Source organism: Triturus cristatus, chromosome 2_1 (genome assembly GCF_964204655.1).
Source record: "Triturus cristatus chromosome 2_1, aTriCri1.1, whole genome shotgun sequence".
Classification (NCBI taxonomy): Eukaryota; Metazoa; Chordata; class Amphibia; order Caudata; family Salamandridae; genus Triturus; species Triturus cristatus.
The window spans coordinates 499,984,086-500,005,595 of record NC_140581.1 but is presented as its reverse complement, the minus strand read 5'-3'; the positions used below and the strand labels follow the sequence as shown (position 1 = coordinate 500,005,595).

At 45.7% G+C, this 21,510-nt stretch overlaps 1 protein-coding gene across 1 annotated transcript in view; it reads left to right on the top strand.

Moving 5' to 3' along the window:
* The window catches only part of LOC146865547 (baculoviral IAP repeat-containing protein 1-like), a 932,191-nt gene that overhangs the window by 237,235 nt on the left and 673,446 nt on the right, over positions 1-21,510 (top strand). The window contains exon 3 of the mRNA XM_085632362.1: positions 5,612-5,711. Within this exon, the coding sequence (XP_085488488.1) occupies positions 5,612-5,711 (100 nt within the window). The remainder of the gene's footprint in view (positions 1-5,611; positions 5,712-21,510) is intronic.

The following is a 21,510-nucleotide window of genomic DNA, read 5'->3' as shown; positions in this document are numbered from 1 at the left end:
TCCTGTTCTCTCTAATCCTCCTTGTTCTCCTCCATCTGGTCATGATACTCCTGGTGCCAGTCCTCTAAGTCCACCAGCCTCTATTATCCTGGTTTTGTGCTAACCCATTCTCTTAGTTCTAATTCTCTTTGTTCACCCAGTCCTTTTTCTGGCCATCCTAGCCCTCGGCACCCAGCATGGTCCTCTTGGCTTCTGTCATTCTGGTCCTTGTCCAACTTGTCCTGCTCTGCCTTTTCCTCCTTACCATGGTCCTTCTTGTCCTGTGACTTCCTGGTACCATTGGCTGTGTTCTCGCCGGTCCTCCTTGCCATGGTCCTCCTAGCTCCTGTCCTTGTGGCTCTGATTGTCTAGAACTCTGCTTCAGGTCCTCAATGTTCCGTTGTCCTAGTCTTCCTCATTCTGGTTATGGTCTGCTTAACCTTGGTCTTCCTATTACTGTACCTCACAATCCTTGTCATCCTCCTAGTTTTCTGCAAATTGGACTTGCTCCTCATCCTCCTTTTTCAGGTCACTGTATGCCTAGTCCTCTTGTTCCTCATCATCCTCGCCATCATATTACTCCCAGGTCTCCCCTTCTCTTGGCCTTTCTGAGCCTTTTGAACCTGATCCTTTTGTCTTGGGCCTTTTGATTTTTCTAACCGTGTTCATCTGATTTCTGGTCCTTCTGGTCCTCGTGGTCCACCTGGCCTCTCATATCTTTATTTTCCTTGGCATGATTCTTTTATCAACATCCTGGTCCTCCTGGATCTGTTCCTTGTCATTTAGGCTATTCTGGAGCTTTACCCCTGACCCCCTCATCCTGGCCCTCTTGGTCCTGGTTCTCTTTGGGTTCTCCTACGTCTGATCATTTTAGTCCTGGTCCTACAAGCCACTGGGTTCCAGTCCCGTTGGTTTTCCTAGCTGTCCTGGGCCTCCTGATCTCACCCTGGTGCAGCTACCCCAAGGACTGGTCTTTCAGCTTACTTGGTGCTCTAGGCCCTCATTCTGAGGTGCTGGCTACCTTGCCACTTGTAGCCCTTTTCTTGGTTCTCATGGTCTTTGATCCTTATAGTCCTCTTTGTACTTGGTCCTTCTGGTAGCTCTGGTCCTTCTGGTAGCTCTGGTCTTTCTGTTAGCTCTGGTCCTGGCCCCCTTCATCTTTCGTGTTTATTCCTTTCCCTGCTTCTACTTGCCATAGTCCTCATTTCCCAGATCTTTCTAGTACTCCTTGGTCTTGTTCTGATACTCCTTGCCCCGGTCTTCCTGCAACCTACTGCTCATGATTCTATACCAATTGGTCATGGTTCTCCTTGTTCTGGTCCTCCTGGGCTTGGCCATCCTGTTCCTCAATCTCCAGGCCATCCTGTTCCTAGCCCCCTTGCCTGGTGTTCCTGGCCATGGGCATTCTGGTCTTGATCCACCTTTCCCTTACTCTGGTCTTCTTCATGCTCGTACAACAAGCACTAGTCCTCTTTGCCTGATCTTACTAGTCCCCATGGTCCTGGTGCCCCTGGACCTCTGTGTGCTGATGCTCTTAGAGTTTATTATTCTGGCTCTGGTTGCCTGGGTCCCTGGTCTAACAATCCTGGTCCTCTATGACCTGGTCCTCCTGGCCCTGCTCCTCCTATTCCAGGCTGTCATAGCCCTTGTTCCTCTCATGATACTGTGCCTACTGGACCTAATTATCTTGGTCTAGGCCCTTAAGGTTTGGGTTCACCTGGGCTCCGTTCTCCTGAACCTGCTCTGGACTCCTTGGTCCTAGTCCTTCTTGTACTCTCATGCGATTATCATAAACCTTTTCTTCTGGCCATCCTTGTTCCTCCTGGTTCCCACGGTTTTGGCTCTGTTCCTTTCTCGTCCTCTTGGTCATAATAACCTTGTCCTAGCCCTCCTCACCCTGTACCCTCTAGACCTGGTACTGCAGGTCCTGGCGGTTCTCTTGGTCTAGCTGGTCTCTTGTGTCCTGGACTTCCTAATCTTGTAGTTCAATTTCCTCCTTGTATAAGTTGTTCTGGTCCCCCTTGCTCTATCCCTTGTCCTCTTGGTCCTCCTGATATTGCACTGGCTGGTCCTAGCCCTCTTGATCCTGTTTTCCTTGCTTGGATAACCTGAGCTTGGTTATTTTGGTCCTGGTCACCCTGGTTTACTAGCCCCTGTCCTGCTTATCCTGGTGCCCACGTCCCATAGGCCATTGTCCTCCAGGTCCTGAACTTTATAGTCCTCCTCAATCTGGTTCTGATGCTCCTGGCCCTGGTTCTCCTAGTCTTGCTTTTACTTGTTTTCATAGTTCTGCAATAACTTGTTCGGGTGCACCATTAATCATACTAACCTTTCCTAGTTCCAAAGCTTCCAGAACCTCCTGTCTATGCCAACCTTAGCCCTTATTGATCCTGGCCTTTCCAGTACTCATCCTTCTGGTAATCATTTCCATGTACTCCATCCTGGTCCTCTGGATACTGTTTTTCTTGTTCCACAGACTCCAAGTACTGACCCGTTTCATTCTTATCACCCTAATTCTGGTCCACTGGTCTGCTTCTCCTGATCACATAGTGTCCCCTGTTTGCCAGTTGCCAATCCTTCTGCTCCTGGTTCCAGTGGTCCATGAAGTCCTAGCCTTAGTTCTGGTTCTTTTTTGTTTGCTCCTTTGGATCTGGTCTTCTGGTCTCACTGGCATTTGTTTCCCCAGGCCTCCTAATCCCCTTTGTCACTCTTTACATCCTAGTCCTACTAGTTCTCCTAGTATTCCTGTTTGTCCTCTGACCCTGGTCTCCTCTGTCATTGTTGTCCTAATTGCAGCCATCCTCGATCTGGTTGTTCTTGTCCTTGGTCTCCAGACCCTGGTCCTCCTAGTTCCCATGATGTGGGTCACCCTGGTCTATGTAGTCCTTGTCAACCTGGTTGAGGGTCATCCTGAGTCTGACCTTCAAGCACTATCTAATCCTGGTCTTGCTGGGTCTGGACTTCCTCGTCCTCTATATTCTTTCAGTTACTGCTGACTTAGTACCTCTAGATCCCTTGTTTACTGTTCCTTCCCGGTTGTGATATTCCCACCGTGGTCCTTCTGCTCCTGGTCCTCAAGTCCTCCTTGATCTAATCTATGTGGTTCCAGTCTTCTATCCCTGATCCTGCTTTCTGTTGTTCACATGGCAACAGTCCTCTTGGATCTGTTTACTTGGGTCTCTTGCTTCTAGTCCTGGCCCTCCTTATCCCCCTGCTCCCAGTCAGTGCTCTCAGACCCTCATAACCCTCATCCTGTTGCTGGTCTTGGCCTCATGGTCTTCCTACACATGGTCCTTCTGTTCCTTCTGGCCCTGGGTCCCGGGTCCTGATCCTTCTGTTCAACATCCTCCTGGTCCACCTGATCCTTCTCACTCTGATCCCAGTATCCCTAATTATGTTTCTCTTAGTCGTGTGCTTCCTCGTCAATGTGTTCCTTGTCTCCTTTGGCCTTAGTTACTCTGGTGCTCGTGGATTAGATCTCCCCGATCCTTCTTATCCTGATCCACATGGCTATTGTCATCCTAGCCCTCCTGGTAGTCCAACCTCTGGTCTTTATTCTCCTACCAATCCTCCACCCTCCTTCCTCGAACCTCTTCCACAAAGACTTTAGTCGGGTACAGTTCAAACCTGTTAATCAAACTTCTATTTATTTTTTTACTGCCAAATTTCTTTTAATGAAGCAAAGCTGTCAAGGAGGATAATGAGGGCCCAGTAGAGACAGGGCCCATCCCACTTAAAACAGTGCTTAGAATGTTAAAACTACATTTCCCAAGATACACTGGGCAGGTGTCTAAAATGCTAGTGTGCCACTAATGGAATGAGACCACTATGAATCTATGCCTGAAATGCACTGTGCTGGGTGAATAGTGTGAAAAGTGTGTTTATTTAGCTTGCAGCTTAATAAATAGCCACCTTTTTCATGAATTACCCAGAAGCTTTACGTACTTGTCCCTTGCTTTAACTTCCCCTGATCCAGAAAAGAACCATTGCTGTGTCTCCACCAAATACATATGCCACCTGCAACTGCCCAAAAGACCACGGCTCCCAGCACGAATTGCCCCATGTATGTGCCCCTTCATCTGTGGCCCAGATACTATCAGTGACTGCATGTCCTGTTTGCTGCTGCTTGTCTGCTTTGAAACACTAAGCAAGCACAGTCCCCCTTAGAAATAAACCCATAAGAAGCCCAAGATGATTCCCGCTGTCAAAAATCATCCAGAGGATTGCCATGAACATTAAACAATAATGCATTCTCAGGAGTGAAGAAAACATTTATGCAACGCATATTCAAACCAGACTGATCTTTGCAGAGATAACTTTAAAAAACCTATGCACAAAACCTAATACTCCCCAAGTATGTTTATGCCATAACTGGAAGCTCTGAAGCAGAAGCTGGATTTTTAGCACACTTCGCTTAATGCATGCACTTATATTCTTGTACATACTACTCTTAGGGTGGCCACCTTTCCCAGGGAAAAATGCTGGCCATCTGTTTACGTTTTAACAGTCTACAAAGGCCCGGACATGATTCTGAAGTGTAACTTTATTTGAAATGTCCGTATTCATTTTTCACACGCCCTTGCTGTCTTTGTTTACTTTAATTATCAGTCAATGGTCATTAGGGAAGCAGCTCAGGAACACATTTGAAAGTGTTTTCTTCTAGCGTTTACTAGTATGCACCGACACGGTAAAAATACTAGCTTTAGGTGATTTTTCTTATTATTGTACCGGCAGGGACAGTAAAATACTGATCACGCTGGCCTAAGACTGACCGGGTGGCAACCCTAACTGTTGTACGTTTCTATGCACTCACTTTTAAATTGTGCCAATACTTTCATGCACCTCTATTAAAAGATGGTCACCACGCTGCCATTGCCTGAAGTCCCTGTTTGTTAATGTCTGTCCTCAAATAAAGACCCCGTTCACATTGTTTATCTAGTCACTGGACTAATGAGACATGATATCTGCTAGTTAGCCTGTGGCTGTAAAAACATTGAGGTTTCTGGTATTTGACTGGTGACTGGCTGAACAGCAGAGTTTGGGTAACATTTTGCAGGCCACTAGGTAACTAGCAATGATGTACTGTTTGGACGGTGGCCGAATAATTACACACTTCCAGACGAAATATCAAGTTCTAAATATTATTTAGAAAATTCTAAATTGAATTTAATAATTGAAAATCTACACCCAATGGAGCATTATTTTTTGTAAATTATATTTAGGTCACACTTTTTCTGTCTGCTATTTTTGCTAAAGACATCGAGACATACATGTTAGGTGTACAACTGGTGATGGCAAGCCATCTGACTCCATCACACCTGAGGCACTATTTCGCAAATGCTCTGCTTACCATTTTCCATAAATCATGTTGTTCATGTTGCAAAGTACCCATACACAATATTTTTGTACGCTTACCTGTTTAACTACATGATAAAGCACGTCACTAACTTTCTTACTGTCTTTCAAAGGCAATGGAATATTGTACAGTATATTTTTGATAACATAAATATTGTATCAAACCAGGAAGTGTCACAGCACCATGTCAATGTGAACTGGCGAATCTAAATAACAGGCGCACAATAATGTTGGAGACGGACTTGCATTTATTTTGTGCCTGATATTTTCCCCGTAGGACGGAAGGACACAGTGCAGTGTTTCTCCTGCAAGGGATGCCTGGGTAACTGGGAAGAAAGTGATGATCCGTGGAAAGAGCATGCAAAGTGGTTCCCAGAGTAAGTAAAACGTATCTGCTTTGTTCTCTTGCTTACATTAGTGGTCTCACAAAAGACTATTTATCCTAGTTTCTGGGTTACACTGGGCAGGATGTATTGCACCACTATGTTTGCCCTGCATCTGTGATGCGAACTGGCCAAATCTCTGCTTTGAGCTGGGGTTAATTGATCTAGAAGAACACGAAACTGTCATTAGGAGGCGAATCCTTGTAAATTATAGTAAAAGTGTGGATACAGAGATGATGGCCTACAAGGGGAACAGGTGCTCACCTCTGCCGTTGTATCAGTACATTTTCAGGGGTTGCAATGGCAAAATCAAGTGTCACATTGTAAAATTGACAATGGGGAGCATGTGCTATTCACTGGGCCACTGTCTGCTCCCACTGTCACCTACAGATGTTATTCTCACAGACGAAGCTGACCATCGTGGTCCATGTGTGAATGTTTCTGAAAAATATATATATCTTTATTTTGTAGGGTTTACAAAGTAGTAACAACATTACGAAATTTTAGGCAGTTCGTCATTCAATAAAGTAACATTGTCAAGGTCCTACACAGTGGCCCGCACCTCCCACTCCCACACCTCTCTCATACTAGGTTTGCAACTGCCATCTGTTCCCACCATTGTTTACACGGGCCTGCAGAGCATTTGATCTATTATCCGACTTAGTATCGGGGCACCCCCTCCTTGACCCCCCCCCCCCCCCTTTTACCGGGGCCCCCTCCTTGACCTTAGCCATCAGTTCTTGCAGCATTCCTGCCCTCTCAAAACAGACCTCCTCCTCCTTATCATCTGTTCGGTCCTCCAGCACCCCGCGTTCTTGAGCAAGGGCCCACCCGCCTAGGACCCTACTCAACTGCTTATACGTGGGCCCCTAGGTGACATCCATAAATGGCGATTCTTCGATTGTCCAGAACGAGACCCAGCAATGCAAATTTATAATACACCTCACTCCCACTCGGGCATGGTATTAAGATCTATCTGTGCATCAGTCACTTCTCAGAGTCTGCATGTAATCATGCTGCAGTATGCCGTCAGCCCTGTACACCCCCAGGCCAAATGTAAGAAGTCCACCTCAGCAGCCGCACACCTAGGACAAGCACCAGGCCTAGGGCCAGATGGCGACCATTCCATTTTGTGACTCGCAATTGTGACTCGCAAAACACATTTAGCGATTCCCAATGGGGGCACAAATGACCTGTCTCATCCATATTCACGAGGCAGATCTCAATTTGTGACCCATTGAGAATGGGCTACAATCACAGGAATGATGGCCTGCTAGAACAGCAGACCACCATGTCTGTTTTTGCTTTTAAGATAAAGCAACATTTTTTTCAACTGCAGCCCATTTTCCTTAAAAAAACGGGAGGCGTTTAAAAGAAAAAAAATATTTTTTTATTCTTTTTATATTGATGACTTAACCAGGGTATTTCTGTAACACTACAGTACATCAGCAATAAGTAGCAGCATTCAAAGAATCTATAGACATTGTTAAAACAATGTGAATTATTATGCAAGGTTTCCTATCCCAATGGAATGCAGGGCCTTCAGTTCCTTGTCTTGGGCAGGGCGTTGGTGTACATATGTTTCCCCTAAATGAGTTCCATTTACCCCATATCTGCACCCATTTCTTTGGACAGCCTCAGATTTCATAAACTGTCTTTTCTGATATCCTACACCAGTCCATATCCTCCATCCATGCCCGAAGGGTTGGTGTTTTTCGGAGCACCCCATGATATCGCTATGTTTTGCTTTGCTATTGTCATTCCCAGTGTGGCCCAGGATTTTTCTTTACTATTTAAATCTGTAGTCCTCCAGATGCTAAAGAGGTACTGCTGGGGTTCTAGCCCCAGTCCCAACCCCAGTGCCTCTCCCATACAGCGTATGACGGATCCCCAATTTTTCTTTCCCAAATTATGTGGTAAAATATGGCATCTTGCCCACAGTGTCTTTTACAAGTAGGATCTGCCCTAAGATCAATTTTAACAAGAGTGTGGCTTGAGAAGTATATTCTGTGAAATATCTTCAGTTGTATTAATCTGAGTCTCACAGAAATGGCCACTTCCCCAGGGTGAGGCCAATGCCTCCCGCCACTCGTCATCGTCTAAGTCCCCAATATCTAGTGTCCAGTGCTCTCGGAGTTGAAAGGAAGGGTCAGGAGAGTTATTAATCAGTTTTTTATAGGTCAAGGAGATCCCTTTACGGTCCATATAGTCTGAGAGAATTCTGTCTTCTAGTGGAGAGGCCTCTGAGAGTTCACCCCCCTCGGGGACTACTGCCTGGAGAGCGTGCCTGATTTGTATGTGTCGGAACCGCTCTATGTCCGCTAGCTCATATTCTCTTTGTAGTGTAGCAAAGGAACCACCCCTCCTTGTACCCACATGTCTCCCACTCGGGAGATACCTATGAGATCCCATCTGTCAAATCCATTGGTGTTCCTCAGTGTTCCCAATCGCTCAGTATCCCACAGTTGGGTCGCCTGTGTGATCCTATGTGTCCATCCCAGGCATTATTTACCGCATGCCAGAGCTGAACACTATGTTTGGTGGGGCCTGTAAGCATTATTCGCTTCGGTATAGTGTAGAGTACCCTTTCATATCTACCGCCTGGCAAGACCAATTTGTCCATTCTGTATGCTGGTTCGTCATAGGTTTGTTGTAGGCATTGATTGATCACCATTAGATGTGATGCCCAGTAATACTTCCGAATATCCACGAGTCCTATGCCCCCATCATACCATCCCTTTATCAATTTCTGTGTTGCTATTCGAGGGGGCTTACCGTCCCATAGGAGTGTTATCTGCTCACTCTCTATTGCTTTGAAATAGGAGGCAGAAACTGGGCTTGATGTGTTCTGCATGGAGTATAAAAATCTACGGAGTGCCATCATCTTAAATAGGGCAGCACGTCCGAGCAAAGAGAGTGGAAGGGATCTCCAGTGTCGCACATGTCCCTTCAGACGTTGTAGTGGGGGAAAAGATTTCTATCATACAATAAGTCCGGATTCATGATAATATATATGCCTATGTATCGTAACCCCTTTGTGGTCACTGTTGCCTTGCATCTTCTGGGTAACGAGGGGAGTGTTCCACTCAGTATATAAATAATTTACTTTGCCCAGTTAATCGTATAACCCGAGTATTTCCCAAAATTTGTAAATATGTTTAAGATTCTGTTTAATAAGGATTTGGGAGATGCTAGGTATAAAAGTATGATAGCAGAATAAAGGGAAATGTGGTCTTCCCACTCTCCCGTCCAGCGCAGGCCTCTTATCGGTGGCTTGCCATGAATCCAGGTTGACAGGGGTTCGAGTACTAGGGCAAAGATCAAGGGAGACAGCGGGCAACCCTGTCTCGTCCCTCTCCCCATTGGGAAGGTTGATGAGATTTTATGATTTACTACCACTTGTGCTAATGGGTCGCTGTATAGAGGTTTCAACCAAGCCATAAAGTTAGGTCCGAATCCCATCTTCTCCAGCACTGCATATAAGCAATGCCATTCAATGGTATCAAACGTCATTTTGGCATCCAGTGACATTACCATTGCATCTTCTCTTAGTGTGTCTATACGTCCCAGAACTCCATGTGGTCTATGCAGATTTAGTGCTGTGCACCTTCTTGGAATGAAGCCTGACTGGTCAGAGTATACAAGCTTTATGATAATCTGTATTAGGTGTGAACCCAGCAATTTGGCCAGGATTCTGCAGACGCGCGCAGTAACAGAATTGGGAGATCCTTAATGCGAAGTCTTGCTGCTGACTAAATCTAGCGCTCTTGCTATTTTAAAAAGCGGAATTTGTCTTTCGTTTTTAAAACTTAACTCAGCATCAAAAACTGTATTTTACTGTATTTTACTCACTGCACTTGCACTTTTGTGATAATTCGCGCTCTCACCTCGGTCCACCGCGGGGCCTCCTCCCCGATTGTTGTGGAGGGTGTTGGGCGTGTGCACTCATTCCTGATTGCTCTCAGCTGGTCGGACTTGGTGGAGGAGGCGCTCCGACGGTCACGTGACTTAGAGCTCCTTCTCTACTTCAGGTCAATGCCACTTCTCACGTGCAGCGGACGCGCGCAGTAACAGAATTGGGAGATCCTTAATGCGAAGTCTTGCTGCTGACTAAATCTAGCGCTCTTGCTATTTTAAAAAGCGTAATTTTGTCTTTTGTTTTTAAAACTTAACTCAGCATCAAAAACTGTATTTTACTCACTGCACTTGCACTTTTGTGATAATTCGCACTCTCACCTCGGTCCAGCGCCGGGCTTCCTCCCTGATTGTTGTGGAGGGTGTTGGGCGTGTGCACTCATTCCTGATTGCTCTCAGCTGGTTGGGTTTGGTGGAGGCGGCGCTCCGACGGTCATGCGACCTAGAGCTCCTTCTCTACTTCAGGTCAATGCCACTTCTCACATGCAGCAGACGCACGCAGCGGGCACGCCGCCGGCATGCCAAAAGCAAACCCGTCTGCGCCCATCCACGCCCGAACGGGGCCAGGGGCCACAACCCCTGGTCAAAAGTATATAAATCGTCTCTGTTTCTCTTCCGAGCAACTTCTATCTCTCCGCCCCCCAGTCAATCTAGAATTCGCCTGGTTCTCAGCTGATAGCATAGCTGAGGAGGTCTGTCCCTGCTGTAATTTTTCCCCTGTTACCTCACAGTCCCTCTTCCTCACCTCTCCAGGGAATAGACCCAACCCTCATTCATCAGTCCGACCCACTAAAGATTTCACTTTCCTTAGTTTAAATTGCCGCTCACTCCCCAAGCATAAAATGGATATCTTTGACCTTCTTCTAGATGAACAACCAGACGCTTTGTTCCTTATGGAGACCTAGCTCCATGAGAGGGCCGGCCCGGATGTGGTAGCAGCACTACCCCCCAACTATGCCATCGTCAGAAAGGATAGAGTGGCAAAAAGGGGGAGGGTATAGCCATTATTTTTAAAAACCTTTTTCAATGTAAATTCGATCCGTTAGATTTCCCCAATTGCGAAGCCGCCCTATTTAAATTCTCCCTAAACCCAAACTTCACATTTTCCGGTCTTTCAGTTTACCGCCCGCCAGGACCCCCTACCCATTGGGCCACATCCTTTCCCAACCATATAACCCCCTTCCTTTTAAGCTCCAAAAACTTCTCAGTCCTAGGCGACTTAAATCTACATCTAGATGATCTCCTTAACTCTACCTGCAGCAATTTCATTTGTGACCTCGCAGCTATGAACATTAACCTACTAAACTCAGGCCCCACTCACATTGCTGGCCATCCCCTTGACCCTATCTTTTTGAGCCTCCTTCACATCCACTGTGCCCCTGCAGTACCCATATGCTTGTACAATCATTTTATATCTAAATTCAGCTTCACGCCCCCTTCCTCCTCCCCCCCTTCTTTCCCTTCCCTTAAGGTTCCTAAAAGAGACTGGAAAAAACTGTATCTAAGCGTCCTCAACAAGCTCCTATGCTCCAACCCACCCACATCAGACTCAACGGTTGACGTGCTTTCAGAAAATATACATGATTGGCTTTCAGGTGCTATAGACTCTTGCCTCCCCCTCACTAATAAAAAATTAAACAACCATCGCCCTCCGGACCCTTGGTGTAACGAAGCTTTAAAAGCTGAGAAATCTAAATGTAAAACCTTAGAACGGAGATGGAGGAGAGACTACATGCCTGGTTCCAAAGATATCTGCAAAAAAGCATTAACATTATACCACAATCACTGTAACTCTGCCAGGGCCAGCTTTGTCTCCAAAACCATCTCGGATGCTACAAACTGCTTAAAAACACTTTTTGGTCTAGTTAAACAGCTTGCCGGCTATGAGACCCTAGCAAAACCCCTGCCCCTAAATAAACGCCAGTGTGATGATCTTGCTTGATTTTTCACGCACAAAATTGAGAAAATCTATCTAGAAATCGCCAACTCACATACGAGCAAGACCCCGCAGTCTCAATCTAACATCACGCCCCAGATCACATCCTCACCCTACCCTACTGTTCCACCCCACACTGTTCCACAGCTAGATTCTTGGCCCCCTCTAAACCTAGACTCTCTAAAAATCATTCTTGATAAAGTAAAGTCCAGTTCTCCGAAGGATCCCCTACCAATCTCAATATTAAAACAGCTTGACCTCTCTCATCTGTCCGTTATCCTGAATGTTCTAAACTCTTCCCTGCTTGAATCCACAGTCCCTGCGCATTGGAAACACGCCATGGTAACTCCTCTCCTGAAAAAGCCCACTGCCGACCCAAGTGTTCTCTCTAATTATCGGCCTATTTCACTCCTGCCTGCCTTCTCCAAAATTCTTGAGACACATTCACACCCATCTTTCCCAGTTTGTTGAAACCAACAAAATCCTTTACCCCTCTCAATCTGACTTTAGAACCGGATTCTCCACAGAAACCACATTGTTGGGGGTCAAGGAGAAGCTGCGCCATCATCTCGATATCGGTGACACAGTCGCGCTCATACTACTGGACCTCAGCACGGCGTTCAACACATTTTCCCAATCAATTTTAATCAACACACTGAGGTCCTTGTGCATCTGTGGCTCAGACCAACCGCACTTTTCAAATCTTCTCTGTCACTGCTACTTCCAACATTCACCCTTCACCTTATGGTGTACCCCAGGGCTTCATCCTTAGTCCTCTGCTCTTCAATTTATATGTCAGGCCTCTAGCAGATATAGCCGAACAGGCTTCCCTGACTCTTTTCACTTACGCCGACGACTCTCAGATTATCTTTTCCCTTTCCAGCACTGACCCCGGCTCGACATCCCTTCTTCAGATGGGCCTAGGGAAAATCGTTACATGGATGAATCGCAACCACCTTAAATTAAATGGTGAAAAGACTGAAGTCCTCGTTTTAGGCAAAAAGAAAGATCTGTGGGGCTCGCTATATTGGCCTGCTGAGATGGGTGCCCTCCCGCAGCCCTCCAGCCATGTCTGTAATCTGGGAATAACTATCGACGACTCACTAACCATGCACCATCAGGCAGTGAAGGTCACAGCCATTTGCTTTACTATCCTGAAATGGCTTTGGAAGATCATCTGGATGCTGCCAGGGGACACCCAGAAAACAGTGGTCCATGCCCTCATCACCTCTCGGCTGGACTATGGAAATGTCCTTTATCTGGGTTCCAACAAAGCAGTGACCCGGAGACTACAGTTGGTACAGAACTCTGCAGCAAGATTACTTTGCAGGGTTCCCAAAGCCACCCCCATCTCTGGCTACCTCCGTGACTTACATTGGCTCAGGGTAGACAGCCGTATTAAGTTTAAAACCCTGAGCTATATGTTCAAGATCAAAATGGGAACGGCACCACAGTATCTGAAATCCCTTGTCCGTCCCTATGCCCCCACTCGCCATCTACGATTTGCTACTCACGAAAACTTCACAGTACCAAGTTTCAAACTCTCCAGGATGGGGGGAAGATCTTTCGCATACCTAGGTCCGTACCTGTGGAACACCCTTCCTCCCGCCATTCGCAAAGAGACCATCTACACCCGTTTCCGCAGATCCCTCAAGACCTGGTTATTTAACCAGTAACTCCATCTACTGTTGCCTTTACTTACACCTAGTCCGCCCGGCGCCGGGAAACCCTTTTTGGGTAGCTGTTGCGCCTTACAAATTAAATAAATAAATACATTCTGGCCTCTGCATTAAGTAGAGGGATGGGGTGATAGGAAGAGCATCATTCTCACGGTTTGCCTTCTTTATGGTGTACTACGATTGTAGCCAGTTGTTGTCTGCAGGGATTTTACCCACCTTCCGACTCTCTACATACATGTTTTTAAGGTAGGGGGCAATCTTAGTCGTCGCCATTTTGTAAAGCTCAATTGGGAGGCCATAGGGCTCCATCGCCTTCCCCAATCTAAGCCCACGAATAGCCTGAGCTAGTTGGTCTTCTGTTATGTCGGACTCTAGTAGTGCTAAGTCTTCTGAGTTTAGGGTGGGAAGGAGCATATATGGTAATAATTCTCTAGATGCTTCAGTAGTAGAAGTATTATTTGAGGAGTTGATCTGTTTGTAATAGGTGGCAAATTCGTCTGCTATCGATTGTGGGTCCTGCTGTGACACCCCTTCACTCGTCAAGAGATTGGTTACTAACCTTGCTCGCTTACGTTTATGGAGCCAGGCGAGTAGTTTTCCCGACTTATTTCCTACTTCATAGATTTTATTCTGTATGGCTCTGTCTCTTGCATTAGCAGCATCAGTGACAAGATCTTTGTATTCCTTCTTTTTAATACTCAGCATGTGTTTAACAGCCCCAGTCAGTTCTCCCTCTAGTTTTAAAATTTCAGTTTCTAATTTATCTATTGCTGCTCGCTTTTCTTTCTTAACTCCTGCTATCAAGGAAATGACCTGTCCCCTCGCTACTGCCTTAAAGGTTTCCCAAAGGGTCAAAGCCGAATCCACCGATCCTTCGTTTTCTTGGAAGTAGTGCTCTATTTCCTTCTTCATACCTTACATCACTTGTGGTAATTATAGATTCCAGGGATTGACCAGTGCAATATTCCTGTTACTGCATAGAGGGCCCATATCAGGGAATGGTCTGAGATACCTCTAGCTAAATGGTGTAGTGGAATGTAAAGTGTTGCCTGTATGGAATATGCGTTTGCCAAACGTCTACCAGTCCTAGGGCTGCCAAAAAGTCTGAAAAGCGTGAAGGCTTGCGATGCAAGTTGCGAGGGAGATAGCGATCCAGAAGTTCCGATAAAGCTGTTTTAAAGTCTCCCCCTATAATCCAATTCTCAGCTGGAAAAGCAGGTCTCCCAGGTCTTGGAAAGCAATGTTGTGTGGTGATGGAGGGATATAGATTGCAGCGATTTTAATCGGTTGACCCTCCCAGGGCCCTGTAACCTCAACGTATCTACCTTGTGTGTCCACCTAAGTATGATCTATTGTCAGGGGGAAGGTGCCTCGCATAAGTATACCCACCCCTCTGGAACCGGTGGAGAATCTAGCGTGTGCCACACTTTTGTACCCTCAACAAGTTAAAGCTTTACATGAGTTGCCTACCAGGTGTGTCTCCTGTAATAGAACGACGTCAGGGGAGTGTCGTTTTATGTATTGGAGCACTACCCCACGTTTAAGTTTACCTCCCAGCCCGTTCACATTCCAAGAGAGGAGTTACTGTCCCTTATCCTTTGGTGTGTCTATTTTGGCTTGTGTGGAGTTTGTACCATAATCCATCCCATGTCACCAGCCTACCATGCGGGTAGAGTTTGGCAATATTTGCTCCAAGTTCTGGCCCTAAGTTCTTATTCTCCCCCTCGCAGTGCTTCAGGAGGATCTTTGCAAGATTTTTCCCGCATATCTCCAAGGGCGAGGCACGTGCCCACCAAATAGTGCCACTTTCACCCTTAATGTCATCTACAGTATAAACAATAGGAACACAAAACATGATCTCGCCTCCCTGCAATCTGGGTTTAAAACTACTCGTTCCCCCAACTATGCAGAGTGCCTGTCACCCCTTCCTAACTTGTCTACAAGAAGAAAAAGAGGTGCATGCCAACGGCGCAAGAGCGCAGACCACTGTCCCCCTAATGTACTATCACAGTATCTGCATTATGTATTCTGCTTATAAAGGATATTGTCCAGTATCTGCCTCTTTGCCCTTCGGCCTGAGGTTCACAGGGCCCGTCTCTCGTTGTCATCTCTGAGGCACAGACTGAACGACCATTAGGCCATATCAAGCGGGTCAGTTATCCTTGTCCTCGATGTTCACAGTTCTGACATTGGCTGTCCTGCGGTCTCAGTATTCATTCGCCTTTTTGTGGGGCTTCTCACGTTGTGGCCTAGGACTGTTCCCACCTACTGTTCTCCAACCATCGAGCCATTCTTGCACTGCCTCTGGAGTCTCAAAGAACCCCATGTCTTTCCTTCTGCCTGAATCCACAGTTTTGCTGGGAATTCATTTCATTTTTCAGGGCAGGCAGTGGTCCGTGGGACCAGCAAAGAGATCTAGCCTATCTATTAGGTAGAATAATTTTTTCACATAAGCTAGCCAGGGAATGCTCAGCCCCAGCTCACATCTAGGGCAATCGTTGATCACCTGTTGATTGAAATCGGCACAAGGATTGCTCCGTGCAGATAACCAGAGCATTAAAAGTGCCTTCGATGTAGGGAGGTCATAACTCCTCATGACATACAAAATTGAAACAACTTGGGGGCTAAAATAAAAGCCTCTTGCAAAATTGTTTTTTTTAATCTGGATACTATAAACATCGACATAGCCGCAAATACCAGCCACGTAAGTTGCTTTCAAGACATGTTGTGATTTTAAAATGCTTAAATAAGCAGCCACGGGTTTCCCACCTACCGAAGGGGATAGGTTAAAAAGGGCACCAATGAGTTGGACACATTTACTCATCTGCCAGATATATTGGAGTACTAGTGACCAGAAGTTTCAAATATAATTCCCAGATAAGGCTAACTGTCTAGCGAGGATAATAAATTACGGCCAACATACATAGAGTTCATTCTGGGCTTCTTGGGGCCATAAACCATTACATGAGATTTAGAGTAGTCTATATAAAGGTTCCTCATGAATATGGAAAACCCTTTTAAAACTTGGGACAGGCTCTTGGGAGTGAGTGCCATCAGTACTGAATCATTAGCATATAATAATGTTGGTTCTTGGAGGTTACCTGACCACAAGAAGTTAAGTATTGGCACAAGTCATTTATATAAAGGATAAATAAGATGGGGGCTAAAATACATCCTTGACAGACTCTTCTTTCTAAATTAAATGGCTCAGTAGACTCCCCATTTGGGCCAAATCTGACCCTTGCATTTAAATGTTGGTGGAAGGAAGCCACAAAGTTGATCAGGGGTGGGTCTAGACCTTTCTTCAGGACAATTAACCAAAGCTTGGATCAATTAAACCTGTGAAAGGCAGAAGACAGGGCCATGAAGGCCAGGTACAGTGAGCAGTGTTTGGCTACAGCATATTTACCAATAATCAGCTCGTGTTTTATGCACGATTCCACTGTACCAAGGCACGTCTAACCCATGTTGACAGAAACTCAAGATGCCCTTATTGTTAGCCCAGTCTCTGATCCGATTAAAGACCACTCTCCCTGACATTCTGGGAGTAGAGTCCATAAGAGGTATTGGTTGGTAGCATCTCGGGTCAAATTAGTCACCCTTCTTAAAGATGGGTACAATTTCGGAGAAGGCCCAGGATAAAGGTAAAGGGGCACTGGACAACCTATTGGAAATGTAAGTTAACAAAGGAGCTCAGATATATAGGGTATATTTACAAAGGCAGTTTGGGACACCATCTGGGCCTGGGGCTTTGTCAGGGGACAGTCCCTCACAGTAGTGGCCACTTTGTCTAAACCAAACTGCAATCTGGCACAAACACTCCTGTCGACCTCCTGAGCTTCTGAATTGTTGTCCCTGCTGCCCAGGCTATACACACAAGAGAAGTGTTTAACCCATATGTCAGCAGTGATATGTGCACCAAGGTGTGACATATTTTTGTTCCCACTCCATTGAAATTGGGATTAGTTTTATGCCCTCAAGCTATTTTCATGCACTCAAGCATTCCTGAATACTGCTGGAACCAAAGATGTAGTCAAACCCTACTATCGAACCCTCTCCTATTCTAAACCTACAGTGTACCCCGCGTAGCATATTCTCTTTCAGGACTAGAGAAAGCTTGAGAGACCCTGGAAGCCTTTCACTCGATACCCGTAAAGAGAATCTTGCCTAGTCAGTATACTTTATGGTGCATGAACCAGCTCCAAGTTTCAACCGAAGAGCATGCAGTAGAGGAAGCAATGTATTTTCAATGTGGTTCTAAAAAGCTAATGCTTTTTTAAGGCAAATCAGAGGTGAAAGCATCAACTATTTAATTCCACATAGGAGCGTTCCTTACCCACCCCCTCCAAATAGTCAGATGGATTGTTATTAATGAACAAAGCAACACACAGGGTTTCCACCTTAGGAATATGTGCAGAAGTATAGTTGAAAGACTAAAAGCAGAGCAAGTTAAAAGTTCTGTCACTCAGATACCTGCCCACGGAAAGCGATTTTTTTAAAGTGTTTAAATGCTGCAAATTAGACCAAGAGATGGTATGGAGTACTTTAATTGGGACATCTTGCATAATATTGAGGTGGTGTGCCTTTCTCCTATATATAATCTCTGTCAAACAAACCCTCCTCGAATGCTTGACAGAATGCTAGTATCACTGCTAAACTACATGTTCTTGACTTTAGACTGTGCAGAATACTCGACAGTCTTTTAAGGGGTTAAGTTTAAAATCATTTATATACAATCTTCCACCAGCTTTTATACCATTGTGCCTTTTACTCCCCTTACAAACTTAAATATCCCTCTCACCTTTGTTGTGGTTTAATTTTGCTTTCCAAAACATTGCCAAAGCAATAGTGTACGTAACTGCCTAAATGCTTAAAAAAATTATAAAGCGACCCTCAGTGTAGCCGAACAAATTCGGGCGTTACACTACTGCCCAGAAAGCCTTGTTATTGTTTCTTCTGTTAGCTTCCTAGATAAGCTTTTTTTTAAAAATAGTTTTTATTAACATTTTATACATAGCATAAAAAATTGCATACCAATGTTCCTCACCATGTATGGCACAATAAATTGACAGTATCTCACAACAACTCAACTTCAAAACAACTGGTCAGTGCTTAGGTTAAGTCCACCTGGATCATTTTACATTTTCCGCAATCAAGAATCAGATCTCGTATGTCATTTACATAGTTCCTTTTTACACAGTTCATTGTAGCACATTCAACATTGGAGAACATCATACCCACAGACATTTAGAGGCGAACAGGCGTATAATTCCTTTCTGTTATAGTGTCGGCAGGGAGGCTAGGTTCGACGCTGTTATCTGTTGCTCTATTACGGAACCACGCCAGCATTGGCTCCCAAATGTCCTTTGGTCTAGAGGCAATAGGCATTTGCTCCCAGAATAGACAATTGGGTATGACAAAAGGTAATATTCTGTATCACATTTTTTACTGTCGGGGCAATAGCTGACCCCCACCCATAGCTACTCTACGTTTTGCCAGCAATAGGAGCATGGCAAGCAAACGTCGAATATTTGCTGGTGTATCTTTAACATATCCCAGTATGCCTAGTAAGGGTGTAGGCTCGACTAATGTTTCCAGAATATCCCCTATGGTGGTGAAAACGGCAACCCAGTATTCCGCTATCACTGGGCAAGACCAGGCCAGCTGCAAGAAGGTTGCAGGAGTAGCCCCACATCTCCATCAGTTAGTGTCCGATCTAATCCCCATCAGAAACAGCTGTATAGGGGTACAATAAAATTGATGTAAGAATTTAAAGTAAATCAACCTTAATTTCTAGTTGGGGGATAGCATGCGCAGTTGGCCACAGCAGTATTTCCATTGGTCCTCTTCTAGTGGGGGGGCTCAGTTCTTCGTTCCAACTGGCTAGCGCTTTGGGTATGACCACCGGGTGTGTATTTTGCATACTGTTGTATAGGCGTGTAATAAGCTTACGCTCCGATGAGCATGTTAGCATTTGTTCAAGCGCCAGTAATGTGGGTGGAGAGTTGGGAAAGGTCTCATATTTCTGCTTACATGCAGCTCGTAAACGATAATGTAGGAATAAATCTGCAAAGTTTTGTCTCAATCCCTCTACCCCGACCGGCAAAGGTCTGATACTGCCCTCCGGGAACAGGTCAGCGAAGGTGTGTAGGCCTAACCTCTGTGCCAGAACCACCTCCCTTCTTTTCACACAGGGCATGGACGTGTGGATGGGGCATACAGATTGTAAAGTTTAGCCCTTTTTTGTAAGCCCTCCCAGCTCCAGTGTAACGACTCTACTATATCGATCTCATCATGAGGTCGTTTGTATGTTTTATATACAGCCACAGAGAGTGGGGTTGGTGCAACTCTGTCCATCTCCACCGCCACATGGGGCTGGAATGGCACAGGGTGGATCCAAAAGTGCAGAAACTGGGCTTGTGCACAGTTATCATATAGCTGGAGATCCGGGGCCCCTAGACCCCCCTGTGTCAGCGGGAGAGTCAACAACTCCCAGGAGATTCGAGCCTGTTTGCCTGCCCACACCAGAGATATCATCAAAGAGCGCAAGGTGTCAAAAAAGGCCCGTGTGAGAATGAGGGGTAGATTTACAAATAAATATAAGAATTTTGGCACAACCACCATCTTGGCAAGCGCTACTCTTCCGGCCAGGGACAGCGGTAATCAAGCCCAAGTTTGCACCCTCCTCTCCAGCCAAGCAATAGTCTTACCATAGTTTGCTTCTCACATCTCCTGCAGATCTTTGGAGAGCCAAGTGCCAAGGTACCGGACAGGACCTTGAGCCCAAACAAGAAGAAATTCTAGTGAAAAAGGTGTAGTGCCCTCTGTGAGTGGGAAAAGGACTGACTTTGCCCAATTTATTTGTATGCCTTAAAGTCCACCGAAGTGGAGACGCTCGCGCAGCACCGGGTTGAAATTCTCTGCTGGGTTGTTGATACATAGGGTAATGTCATCCATGTATAGTGATATGATCAGTCCCCGGGTGGAGAACCCCAGATCCCTAGCAGCATGATGCTGCCTAAGTTGAGCACCCAATGGCTCCATGGCTATGGCAAGCAATAATGGAGATAGGGGGCAGCCCTGCCTCGTACCACTGGTGATTACCAACGGAGATGAAATTACACCATTTAGTCTGAGCCTAGCAGTTGGGAAAGTGTATAGCAATTTTATTTGGTTTATAAATAGTGGGCTAAACCCTCGTCCAATCAGGATAGTGAAAAGGTAGGTCCACTCCAGAGAGTCCAAATCCTTGGTCGCATATAATAGAGCCGCCAACTCTTTATAATTAGGGTCTAGATAATGTAAAACGGTAAAAAAGGTGCTTCGATTATGGGCAGTAGACCTCCCTGGTATAAATCCAGATTGGTCAGGGTGCGCAATCAGGGGTAACAGGGGCTGCACCCGAGAAGCCAGTAGCTTTGCATATATTTTTGTATCAGTATCGATCAACGATAATGGTCTATAGGAGTGCATTTCGTTTGCGGGATTACCTGGCCTAAGGAGGGTCAGAATTATGGCCTCTCTCATTGTAAGGGGGGGGGCACCCATCTCCTCCGCCTCCTGAAATAGCATTTGTAATTGGGGCACCAGCAGTTCAGCATAGGATTTATAGAATGATGCCATGAGGCCGTCAGACCCAGGTGCTTTCCCGGCGGGTAAGCTATTAATTACTTGAATAATGTCCTCCTTAGTGAAGGGCTCTTCTAAAAAAGCTCTATGTGCCCTGGCCAACCAGAGCAACTCGAGAGAGTCCAGATATTCCTGGAGGTCCTCCAGGGTTGTGCTCGAGGTAGATGTGTATAATGAGGCATAAAAGTTAGTGAAATGCTCCATAATACCCTGGGATCCCCGTATTAGTTCCTGATTGGCACCAAGTATTTCTGTAAAGCATGTATACCTGCTAGATGGGCGTAGGAGGTTAGCAAGTGTCCTTCCCGGTCTATCGCCTTCCCCATATTTCTTAGCTTGATTATATTTCCCTAAGAATTTTACTTCTCTCTGCGCCTCCTCTTCGAACTCAGAGATCTTAGACCTAATGTCTCCCAATAATATGAAATCTTTTGAATCGAAGTATTTGAGCTCTAGTCCTCTGATGTCCGACTCGAGCTTACCCAGAGAGCATCTTATGGACTTTAGCACCCCTGCCTCCTGGCTATACATTTCTCAAGTATCACTATTTGGAAGGCCTCCCACAGTGTAGCTTGAGTTGTGACGGATCCCGTGTTTGTAGCAAAATAGTCAATCATGTCACCCCTTATCTCCT